General features: G+C 38.7%; 3 protein-coding genes and 1 long non-coding RNA gene across 6 annotated transcripts in view; 2 read left to right on the plus strand and 2 right to left on the minus strand.

Moving 5' to 3' along the window:
* LOC107741577 (Bardet-Biedl syndrome 7 protein homolog) overlaps positions 1-1189 on the plus strand; it is a 7572-nt gene extending 6383 nt beyond the window's left edge. Inside the window, exons 17-19 of the mRNA XM_016554332.1 lie at positions 548-651; positions 729-852; positions 1056-1189. Coding sequence (XP_016409818.1) covers positions 548-651; positions 729-852; positions 1056-1189 — 362 coding nt within the window. The remainder of the gene's footprint in view (positions 1-547; positions 652-728; positions 853-1055) is intronic.
* Positions 1190-1934: 745 nt separating this feature from the next.
* LOC107741207 (cyclin-A2-like) lies at positions 1935-7134 on the plus strand. Its single transcript, XM_016553860.1, has 9 exons — positions 1935-2213; positions 2329-2566; positions 3929-4166; positions 4269-4375; positions 4502-4725; positions 4817-5021; positions 5118-5231; positions 6520-6653; positions 6724-7134. Exons 2-9 carry the CDS (start codon positions 2354-2356, stop codon positions 6773-6775), a joined length of 1287 nt encoding a protein of 428 aa, XP_016409346.1. The 5' UTR covers positions 1935-2213; positions 2329-2353; the 3' UTR covers positions 6776-7134.
* LOC107741208 (uncharacterized) lies at positions 6928-9183 on the minus strand. Its single transcript, XR_001640178.1, has 2 exons — positions 8957-9183; positions 6928-8727 (listed from the first exon to the last, which is right to left on the minus strand). It is a non-coding gene; the product is annotated as an uncharacterized LOC107741208 (long non-coding RNA).
* Positions 9184-9599: 416 nt separating this feature from the next.
* LOC107741195 (transmembrane protein 33-like) overlaps positions 9600-12205 on the minus strand; it is a 24294-nt gene continuing 21688 nt past the window's right edge. For all 3 annotated transcript variants that reach the window (XM_016553836.1, XM_016553827.1, XM_016553844.1), the window contains 2 exons: positions 10522-10605; positions 9600-10292 (listed from right to left, as the gene is read on the minus strand). In XM_016553836.1, the coding sequence (XP_016409322.1) occupies positions 10163-10292; positions 10522-10605 (214 nt within the window). In that variant the 3' untranslated portion in view covers positions 9600-10162. The remainder of the gene's footprint in view (positions 10293-10521; positions 10606-12205) is intronic.

Raw genomic sequence — 12205 nt, forward strand, 5'->3', positions numbered from 1 at the left:
GGGTTGCGGCAACCACATGTGACGACCCTGGGCTGGACTCCGCTTCGTCCACGGTGAGGGCCGATCCGGCGATCCACAGCACTAAGTTGATGTATTTCCTCAGCGACCAGTACAGATCAGCTCTAGGCATGACGAAGTGGATATTGTCCTCTTTTGGAAGGCCAAACAAAGTAGTTTCGCTTTCACAATGAAGCACACAGCGCCTTCACGACATGGCGGTGGTGGCAACAACAATACTACAGCGAGAATCAAAGTTACGCCTTCTTTCTTTGTGTGAACATTTGGGCGGCGTTATGCAAATCTTCCCACATCGTGACGTAGATATGTGGGGGCGTGTTAGAACGAGCCGTTTTAGGTAGGTGTGGCTGACTCTTAACTTTTATAAAGAATATCTCTTTGGATTTGAGACTTTAGTCTTTGCAACTTTACAGATCTTCTTTATGCACCAAGAGCTTTTAACACTCCAAAGAGAAAGGAAAAAATTGAAATCGCATCATATGAACCCTTTAATATGTGTTTGTTGTGTTGGTTGTTATGTTGGTTTCAGAGGTGAATGAGGACTCTGTGAGCCATACTCTTCGAATGATTCATCCCAAACTAGAGTATCAGCTGATTTTGGCCAAAAAAGTTCAGCTTATTGATGCTTTAAAGGTAAAACATAAAGACTAAAAAAGCCCTGCTAAAAAAAACAAGCCTACTGAGTGTGTGTGTGTGTGTATTGTATGCAGGAGCTGCAGGTGCATGAGGGGAATGCAGATTTTCTGATTCCAGAGTATCGCAGTATACTGGATGAATCTGCCCAGCTCTTAGAAGAATATAAGAAACAGCCAGCTCACTTAGAAAGATTGTATGGTGAGTGAATTCAGATGAGCAAGGGAGATGATATTTTACAATATGTTATTTGAAATTTTAGATGTTAAATTATTCACATGTATTGTGGATTTCTATAAGATTAATGTGTTTTTCTCACAACACCTGTATATTCAGATGATGTCTTTGCACAAGAAATAATGACACATCTATGGGTAAACAAACCATTTTGTGTTTTCTTACAGGTATGATCACTGATCTGTTCATCGACAAGTTCAAATTTAAAGGACAAAATGTCAAAACAAAAGTTTCACAGCTGCTTGCAATTTTGAACAACTATGAACTTGATTCCTTGATGGAATTTTTCAGTGAAGCTTAATGAAATGTAAAATTAAAGCACTTTTTAGGAATGTGTTTTGTGAATTTTGTTTTTTGCAATAAACATTTGGTTTTCTATAGGGATCAAGCTGATTGTACCATTACAGTATCAAATTAAAATGTTCAATGTAATAAACATAAAAACTATTTGTGACTGCAGTTGTTTTTTTTTAAACTCATCCATTGTCTAGTTGCATTTCTACAGAAATAAAAAAAGTAATGAAAAATGTGTCTGTTTTGTTTGTCTTTCAGTCCAGATACAAACTTTCAGTCATTCATATTTTAATATTTAGCTTTATTTGGGGGGGGGGGGGCTACAAAATGTTTGGTTTGATGGTTATGACAGCAGTATTAGAGACAATGATTATTTGCTATACAAATTAGAAATTGTGAACATACGTACCAAAAACATAGAAAATATTATTTATATTCAAAATTATTATTGTTGTTTATTTTTTAGTATTTTTTAAGTACTGCTTGGGCAGAACATTTCCCCAAATGTAAGATTTACCCCTGTATATTTATATACTTGTAATTCTTGAGTTTGTATATTATGTATAAAATTGACATCATGAGCTTAAATTTTACATTGTGCTCAAACAGTTTCAAAATTCCTTTGAGCCAATGAAAGTAACTTTCAACGGCTCGGTTAATAAAAGCAGAATCGCAGTTTGTACTTTCCAGGCTTCCATATAATCAGTGACGTTTAGATTTGCTGCATTCTGATTGGCCCGTTTCAATAGTCGCGGGCTACTTGAACTGAGACAGCCACAATATCAACTCGGGCAGCAGCAATAAAAAAAATTAAAAAAAAGCAACAAGGCGCCGTTCGACTTCATAGAAACATCTTCTGTGAGCTCTCCGTGCCGTGTTGAGGGTTTTCCACACCGCCATGGCGCGATTTCTGTAGGATAGTATTGTTGCATGATTTATTTTTGAATCTCGGTTTTGTAAAACGCCGCTGGTGACTGTTTATATTGTGTTTTTGTCCGGATTTCAACAGCTCATTTCTACCAGTTTCCCTGGTTAGTCTGCTTATCCATGCTTTATTCGTTATCCACGTGTGTGGTGTTTGATCAAACGTGTTAAAACATCAAAACCTGGTGTTAAAATGCTTTCAACCATCGATCCATCTTGCAGGGCGAGTTGATCTGCTGTTGTAAGGATGTCATCTGTCGGTCAAACACAAGGAAGCGCGGTTCAAGATTCGGGAGCAGATATTCACAATCAAGAAAACATGCTTTCACGACTACGCGGCGCAGCAAAGAACCGAATTGAAAACCGGGAAAATGTCAACCCTAAACCAGGCAACAGGACTGTTCTGGGCGCCCTGGAGAACAATCAGCGCAGACAGCCCGTTCTGCGCGGCGCTAAACAGGTTAGAGCACGCATGGCACGCGACTATTAATATGTAATAGAATTACACAATATATTGTGTAATTCTATTACATATTACTATCAAATATGCTTCGATTATAGACTTATTTCATCAGCTTAATTGTAGTACGTATGAGTATTTAGTTTAATAATCAGTGTGTTTTGCTTTAACAATTGCTAACTTAATAACATTGACTAGATGAACTGAACGTGAAAGTGCTTTAGTTGAACCAGTCAAACTGCTCGCAGGCTTTGTTGTCCCTTTGAATCACGAATATAAATCTAAATCCCTTTCCATTTTGTCTACCCTTTTGGGTCAAACTGCATTTTATGGCGCCACAGGTTAAAATGAAATGCAGTGTTAAATGTCCTTACTCATTCCCTCGCAATGCACAGACCGCCATTTTACAAACCCGTTCACTGCTACCATAGTAAACCGGGTTGGTTGGTTAAAGGGGTAGTTCACCAAAACGAGTTAATATTTTGTGGACCACAAGATGTTCTGCCAAATATTTGTGACCTGAGGCTGTCATTCTGCCTAACATTTGTTTCCATATGAGAAATCATTACGTTTTGGTACGTTTCCATTTCTGGTCAGCTGTCCCTTTAATAGTGCAACAGGTGCATATCCACAGTTTCTTGTACAAAGTGTACGTTAACCTTAACCTTTGTTCAAAATCTGGGTACAGTTTTTATGGAGTGGGGTTACGTTTATGCCAATTTTGATTCAATATGATTAACTACACCATGAAAATTTGGATTAAAAACGGCAAGTTTTTTACATGATGCTCACCAAAGATCAGATCTTTTTTATTGAATCTTAATCTATATTTCAACTTTCATCATTATTTACATTAAGCAAACATGTTAAAGCACTTGTGTGCTTTCCTGAAGCTCAAACCGTTCTCATGACACTGCAAGATTGTGGGTTAAATTCCCAGAGAAATAAACATGCATGGACTGAACTTGCTCTTTCAGTGAAGTTTCTTCAGATAACGCATGTGATGAAAGCATAAATGTAACTACCCTCTGAGTATAGTTGAGAAGCTAACCAACTATTTCAGGTCTGTGCAGCTGCCTTTAATAATTGTCAAACTGACTCCCATACATCAGATTTGTATTATAAATTTGTATGCATATTCCACATCACAGTGTTAGAGAGATACTTCGCATATGTCTTTGTGACCTTTAAATTGGTCCATTTCAATTAAAAAAAATAACCAGTATTTCCGACCACTCAAAGCTGAAATGGGTCAAATTGGCCTGCTTCATAATGAAGCTACTGCAAAAAAGGGCCTGTAATTACCTATGTAGTGTATAGGACCGTTTTCCCCAGCACTCTATTCCAGTTTTCTGTTTACAGGTCTCTGGGCCCCAAATAATTGCATGCAAATCTGAAGAACATGGCAGTTTTGGAGAGAAGCCCTCCACAAGGCCACCTGCTTTTCAGATCCATGTGGATGAGCCTGATGGTGCATGCTCTAAGAAACCATCTACCAAAAGAGCAACCATGGATTGCTCTCCTCTAACACTAAATCCCACCGTGACCCGCCTAAGGCAGCCCCTCGCCACTATCGATCTGCCCGTGGAAGCCAGTTTTGGTAAGAGAAACAACTTAAGTTAAATGCAATGCCCATACTGTCTTCTGTTGCACTTTATAGAAAACCTGAAATACAACTTGTACAACTCTTTTTAATACATAGATTCTCCTATGGATATGTCAATAATTGAGAGTGAGGAGAGGCCCACAAATCTAAACGAAGTCTCAGATTATGCAGCAGAAATACATGCACACTTGCGGGAAATGGAGGTGAGGATGTGTTAAGTTCTCCATTTTAAGCTCCTCTTTTAATGATGCATGTTCTCTACTTCATGGCTCAATGTTTATGGTGGTGGGTTTTTTTTTTTTTTTTTTTTTTTTTTTTAAATCATGCAGTTCAAGTCAAAACCAAAAGCAGGTTACATGAAGAAACAGCCCGACATCACAAACAGCATGCGAGCCATTCTGGTGGACTGGTTGGTGGAGGTGGGAGAAGAGTACAAGCTCCAGAATGAGACCCTCTACCTGGCTGTGAACTACATCGATCGCTTTTTGTCTTCCATGTCTGTCCTGAGAGGAAAACTACAGCTGGTGGGCACAGCTGCTATGCTTTTGGCTTCGTAAGTATCTTTGCATTAAAGCCTCAGACTGCACAACCTTCCCCCCACTCCTCGCCATTCTCCATGTTCACACTTCTCTGTTTGACTGTAGGAAGTTTGAGGAGATCTACCCCCCGGAGGTGGCAGAATTTGTTTACATCACTGACGACACCTACACAAAAAAACAAGTGTTGAGAATGGAGCATCTGGTGCTGACGGTTCTGTCGTTTGATCTTGCTGCTCCTACAATCAATCAATTCCTCACCCAGTATTTCTTGCACCAGCCTGTGAGCAGCAAAGTGGAGAGCCTATCAATGGTGAGAACCTTTCCTGAAGTTCAGTTGCATTGTGTGGCGGTTCCGTGTTATCACATGAAACTGTTGTAACACTTTTTTTTTTTTTCCCCACTTCAGTTTCTTGGTGAGCTGAGTTTGGTAGATTGTGACCCCTTCCTGAAGTACCTCCCATCTCAAACTGCTGCTGCAGCTTTCATTTTGGCCAATCATACAATTGCAGGTGGATCATGGGTAAGTCTGCACAATCAACTTGGGCAAAAACTTGGATGTTGGTCATTGTGTAAACATTATGCTATGTTGAAAAGCCCTTGGCTACCTGCTGGTTGATCAGTCAGTGTTTTCATTATCAAACTGGTCCAATATATGTTATTGCGCACGTGGGTCTTGGTTTTTCCTCATAACTCTGTCTCTTGCAGTCGAAGGCACTTGTTGAGATGACTGGCTACACTTTGGTGGATCTTATGCCGTGCATTCAGGATCTACATCAGATCTGTTAAGTTCTCCATTTTAAGCTCCTCTTTTAATGATGCATGTTCTCTACTTCATGGCTCAATGTTTATGGTGGTGGGTTTTTTTTTTTTTTTTTTTTTTTTTAAATCATGCAGTTCAAGTCAAAACCAAAAGCAGGTTACATGAAGAAACAGCCCGACATCACAAACAGCATGCGAGCCATTCTGGTGGACTGGTTGGTGGAGGTGGGAGAAGAGTACAAGCTCCAGAATGAGACCCTCTACCTGGCTGTGAACTACATCGATCGCTTTTTGTCTTCCATGTCTGTCCTGAGAGGAAAACTACAGCTGGTGGGCACAGCTGCTATGCTTTTGGCTTCGTAAGTATCTTTGCATTAAAGCCTCAGACTGCACAACCTTCCCCCCACTCCTCGCCATTCTCCATGTTCACACTTCTCTGTTTGACTGTAGGAAGTTTGAGGAGATCTACCCCCCGGAGGTGGCAGAATTTGTTTACATCACTGACGACACCTACACAAAAAAACAAGTGTTGAGAATGGAGCATCTGGTGCTGACGGTTCTGTCGTTTGATCTTGCTGCTCCTACAATCAATCAATTCCTCACCCAGTATTTCTTGCACCAGCCTGTGAGCAGCAAAGTGGAGAGCCTATCAATGGTGAGAACCTTTCCTGAAGTTCAGTTGCATTGTGTGGGGGTTCCGTGTTTTCACATGAAACTGTTGTAACACTTTTTTTTTTTTCCCCACTTCAGTTTCTTGGTGAGCTGAGTTTGGTAGATTGTGACCCCTTCCTGAAGTACCTCCCATCTCAAACTGCTGCTGCAGCTTTCATTTTGGCCAACCACACAATTGCAGGTGGATCATGGGTAAGTTTGCACAATCAACTTGTGCAAAAACTAGGATGCTGGCCGTTATGTGAACATTATGCTGTCTTAATTAGAATGGCAAACTAGCAGGTAGCCCAGGGATGATCAGTGTTTTCAGCATCAAATTGGTGTTTGATAGGGTTCACTTGGATATTTAGCTTTTTTCTCACAACTCTCTCTTGCAGTCGAAGGCACTTGTTGAGATGACTGGCTACACTCTGGAGGATCTTATGCCGTGCATTCAGGATCTACATCAGACCTACCTCGGTGCTGCTCAGCACACACAGCAGGCAGTTAGGGAGAAATACAAGGGCTCAAAGTAAGTTAACTTTCTCTACATGGTCAATAGCTGTGTTAGCAATGGCTAACTTCTTCCTCTTTCCCTCCAGGTACCATGAAGTCTCTCTCATTGAGCCTCCAGAGAAGCTGATGCTAAACTAACCAGCCCATCAACATTGTGTTCATTGGTTCCATACCGTCATTGGAATTGTGTGCACACTTTGATGCTTTATTTCCATTACTCCAATAACTGAAGCCATAGCCTCAATTTTGGGGGAGTGGTGAGATCTTTGACTTTTTTTTTTTTTTTTTTGCAGTCCTTAAGGATTGAGCTTTTATGCTTGATACATCCAGATATTTGTACATTAGGTAATCAAGCATTGTTTTAATATTTCTGTCTGTTCTATTTTTATGAAAGACTCCAGCAATGCACTTTATCTATCCTTTTTTTTAAATTTTTTTTTAACACTGTTAAAGTGACCCTCCCTTTTACATCTTAATAAAAGTGCTGCTGGCCTTTATGTACTTTGTTCAGGTCATTTCTATTTGGTTGAGGTGGGAGGAGATAATCTGATGTCTTATGGCCTGCATATTTTTCTGTGATAGACACTTTAAATTTAATTGCTCTTGCTTCATTTACTGAAATGAGGTGATTGATCATTGCTTCGTGGGTCTACTTTGTTCAGTGTGAAACAGGCAAGTGGTCCTTCACGCAGTCACTTAAATGCTGGCTGGATTTGAACAACCTGTTAAATTAGGTACTAAATGAGTACTATGCAAATTTTATAAAAGGCTGTTGTCGTGGTCAAATTAAACTTGGATTTACAATGTTAGCATAAATGGTGCATTATAAAACTGGTTCCTTATCCTGGCAATTATTTATTGAAGTAAGCACTGCTGAGGGGATAACTACATCTGAAGTCTTACCATTACGGTTTTCTCTTTCCATCTATTTCTTTTGTAAAGTCGTAGTATTGCAGAAAAAAAATTGTGTGATTGCCGCAAATGTAAGTTAGGGTCTCTATACAGCATTGCCTTAAGTGTTGCTTTGAGGTACTACATAAATTAAACCTAAGCAAATTAAGTAGCGTATACATTTTGAGGTATGGTAGAAAAAAAAATACATGTACAATCTTTTGCAGTAGTCTTGGTATTTTAAATTAGTGCAACATATCGGCTCTACATTCAGTAAAAACGGTTTAGAGTTTGATTTTATTCATCTACATAGACCATAGTAGTTATAAACGGAGGCAATAAATATGTGACATGCCTTGAACAAGCAAATAATTGACATTCTCAAATGCAGTTACAACTTGCCCTGACCATAAATAGCATTGAAGGCAAAGAACAGTTGAGTATAGGGCTCTATGTAATAGATGAGAATCACAGAATATTTGACAACACCTCAATCATCTGTTCACATGAAAAAGGCATCCTCAAGTTACATATGAAACTTCCTGAACTCATGGCATTCAGATCATTGTCAACTGTTGGGAAAGGCTCAGGGCAAGGTACATCAAGATTTTCAGGGTAATCCAATACAACAATAGAAACAATTTTAGCAAGAACATAAAAAATGGAATCAAACTAAAGAACAGACAAGCCTAATGATAGCTGAAATTTGATTTCTCAGTGGTATGATTTCATTAGAAAAACAAGCTATAAAGAGCTATATCTATTTACCCTAGCAGTTAAAATTAAACATCCCAAGGGCTCCTTCTCTACCCCCTGAAAATCAATATGAATATAAAAGCTCTAATGAACTAAAACGGTTGTACCCCCTTAACAGACAACTGTCCACAGAGATACATCTTGCTGTTTTGTTTTTGGATGTAGTCTGTCAGATTGATGGTCTCTCCAAACATAGCAAACGGCTCAGTGCAGAAGAGGACATCCATCTCTGAGTGATCAGACCTGGCCATCTTGTTTGTAAGTTAATCTTGAAACTCCCAATCTGTGAATTGTGTCTAGTAGTTTGTGTATGTTAGACACCGGTGGGAGCAAGGCGGCTAATAAAGGCAATGCTGTTGAGGCACATCCTCCTGAAGAAGGCCGGACAGCTGGGCTTCATCACAAAATGCTCCAGTAAAATCCTCAGCTCCGTGAACAAAGTCCTGACAGGACAAAAATGACTGTGAACACTGATACTGGGCTCAGGACACACACACAACACAACCACATATAATTGTAGTATACATTTAAAAACTGCTGAGCTTCTAACTGGCTCTAATTATTAATTTGTCATGGAAATGAGAACAACATGCAGAACCCCATATTTTGGGTAAATTGTGCATGTGTACATCTAACACTACTCAGTGTGTACATAAGATACAAGATTCTTACCGACAATATGGGTTGCGTCTTGAGGTATAGCGCAGAGTGAGAAACCTGTAGTAGATGAATGGCTGAAGCAAACTGCCCTGACCACTGTGAATCACAAAAGCAAACATCATCTTATTAGAAGAAACATAGCATGGCTTTAATCATGCTTTTTTTCCATCACCAAACTACTACTTTTTTTAGCCTACTGTATATTTGATACATACATTTCTAAGGCTAAATTCTTTAACAATTAAACTCCGCACACCTGACGACAATAGATAGGTGCGTTGGAGGCAAAGACCAACCAGGTCAAAAAAGCAAAAAAACAAATCCTGCACACTATGCAAAAAATATCAAAATATTTGTTGACTACGTTTCGGTCGCATGACCTTCATCAGGAATTTTTTTTAAACATGACATCACAAAGTACACCCCATTTAAAAACAGATTCATTAATTCATGACCAATCACTGTAAAGATCCATTGATTAATAACAACCCGCAATAGGTACATCAACTACTTCAAAAAAAACAAAAAACACTTTCATGTACATATACACATAAACATATCCTGTGCATACATACTAGCACATACATCAGGCCCAGATTGCATTATAACATCACATTAAATAAAGCTTCATCATTCATGTCAATCATCTGTTCACATGAAAAAGGCATCCTCAAGTTACATATGAAACTTCCTGAACTCATGGCATTCAGATCATTGTCAACTGTTGGGAAAGGCTCAGGGCAAGGTACATCAAGATTTTCAGGGTAATCCAATACAACAATAGAAACAATTTTAGCAAGAACATAAAAAATGGAATCAAACTAAAGAACAGACAAGCCTAATGATAGCTGAAATTTGATTTCTCAGTGGTATGATTTCATTAGAAAAACAAGCTATAAAGAGCTATATCTATTTACCCTAGCAGTTAAAATTAAACATCCCAAGGGCTCCTTCTCTACCCCCTGAAAATCAATATGAATATAAAAGCTCTAATGAACTAAAACGGTTGTACCCCCTTAACAGACAACTGTCCACAGAGATACATCTTGCTGTTTTGTTTTTGGATGTAGTCTGTCAGATTGATGGTCTCTCCAAACATAGCAAACGGCTCAGTGCAGAAGAGGACATCCATCTCTGAGTGATCAGACCTGGCCATCTTGTTTGTAAGTTAATCTTGAAACTCCCAATCTGTGAATTGTGTCTAGTAGTTTGTGTATGTTAGACACCGGTGGGAGCAAGGCGGCTAATAAAGGCAATGCTGTTGAGGCACATCCTCCTGAAGAAGGCCGGACAGCTGGGCTTCATCACAAAATGCTCCAGTAAAATCCTCAGCTCCGTGAACAAAGTCCTGACAGGACAAAAATGACTGTGAACACTGATACTGGGCTCAGGACACACACACAACACAACCACATATAATTGTAGTATACATTTAAAAACTGCTGAGCTTCTAACTGGCTCTAATTATTAATTTGTCATGGAAATGAGAACAACATGCAGAACCCCATATTTTGGGTAAATTGTGCATGTGTACATCTAACACTACTCAGTGTGTACATAAGATACAAGATTCTTACCGACAATATGGGTTGCGTCTTGAGGTATAGCGCAGAGTGAGAAACCTGTAGTAGATGAATGGCTGAAGCAAACTGCCCTGACCACTGTGAATCACAAAAGCAAACATCATCTTATTAGAAGAAACATAGCATGGCTTTAATCATGCTTTTTTTCCATCACCAAACTACTACTTTTTTTAGCCTACTGTATATTTGATACATACATTTCTAAGGCTAAATTCTTTAACAATTAAACTCCGCACACCTGACGACAATAGATAGGTGCGTTGGAGGCAAAGACCAACCAGGTCAAAAAAGCAAAAAAACAAATCCTGCACACTATGCAAAAAATATCAAAATATTTGTTGACTACGTTTCGGTCGCATGACCTTCATCAGGAATTTTTTTTAAACATGACATCACAAAGTACACCCCATTTAAAAACAGATTCATGAATTCATGACCAATCGCTGTAAAGATCCATTGATTAATAACAACCCGCAATAGGTACATCAACTACTTCAAAAAAAACAAAAAACACTTTCATGTACATATACACATAAACATATCCTGTGCATACATACTAGCACATACATCAGGCCCAGATTGCATTATAACATCACATTAAATAAAGCTTCATCATTCATGTCATTAGGTGACAATGTCTGAAGGGTTGATGTAAGAGCAATTCAATTTCGCCACCTCTAGGTGGCACATTAACCCTTTCAATACCACAAAACCGTAAGGTAGAAACATCATGATTTAAGGCAAGAAAATGAGCTGCAACTGGATAGTTCATATCTTTTCTCCTGATAGAACTCTTGTGTTCACTAATTCTTTGTTTAAGTCACAAAGTACACCCCATTTAAAAACAGATTCATTAATTCATGACCAATCACTGTAAAGATCCATTGATTAATAACAACCCGCAATAGGTACATCAACTACTTCAAAAAAAACAAAAAACACTTTCATGTACATATACACATAAACATATCCTGTGCATACATACTAGCACATACATCAGGCCCAGATTGCATTATAACATCACATTAAATAAAGCTTCATCATTCATGCCATTAGGTGACAATGTCTGAAGGGTGTCTAAAGATCCAAAACAGTTCACGTTGATGTAAGAGCAATTCAATATCGCTACCTCTAGGTGGCACATTAACCCTTTCAATACCACAAAACCGTAAGGTAGAAACATCATGATTTAAGGCAAGAAAATGAGCTGCAACTGGATAGTTCATATCTTTTCTCCTGATAGAACTCTTGTGTTTCTTGTGTTCTTGTTTAAGTTGACGTGATGTTTTTCCAACATAACCTAAACCACAAGGACACCGAATCAACCGAATCAAATGCGTAGAAACACAGATAATAACGGAGTTAATTCTATATTTTTTACCGGTTCTTGGATGACAAAAGAAAGAAGTTTTTGATGTATTATTGCACTGAGCACAATTACCACAACGATAATTACCATTTGGTATAGGGCTAAGTAATCTCTGAGAAGAATCAGGAGTATCCGTCTGAAAACGAGCATGTACCAAAGAATCTTTTAAATTTTTGGAACGTTTATACACAATCAAAGGAGGATGCTGAAAAATGGTACCCAACTCCGGGTCAGAGGACAACAAATACCAATATTTCTTAAAAATCGATCTCATAAGATAAGACTTAGTTGAATGCGTTGTAATAAAAG

The sequence above is a fragment of the Sinocyclocheilus rhinocerous genome, unplaced genomic scaffold (genome assembly GCF_001515625.1).
Source record: "Sinocyclocheilus rhinocerous isolate Xijiao unplaced genomic scaffold, SAMN03320098_v1.1 scaffold431, whole genome shotgun sequence".
Lineage (NCBI taxonomy): Eukaryota > Metazoa > Chordata > Actinopteri > Cypriniformes > Cyprinidae > Sinocyclocheilus > Sinocyclocheilus rhinocerous.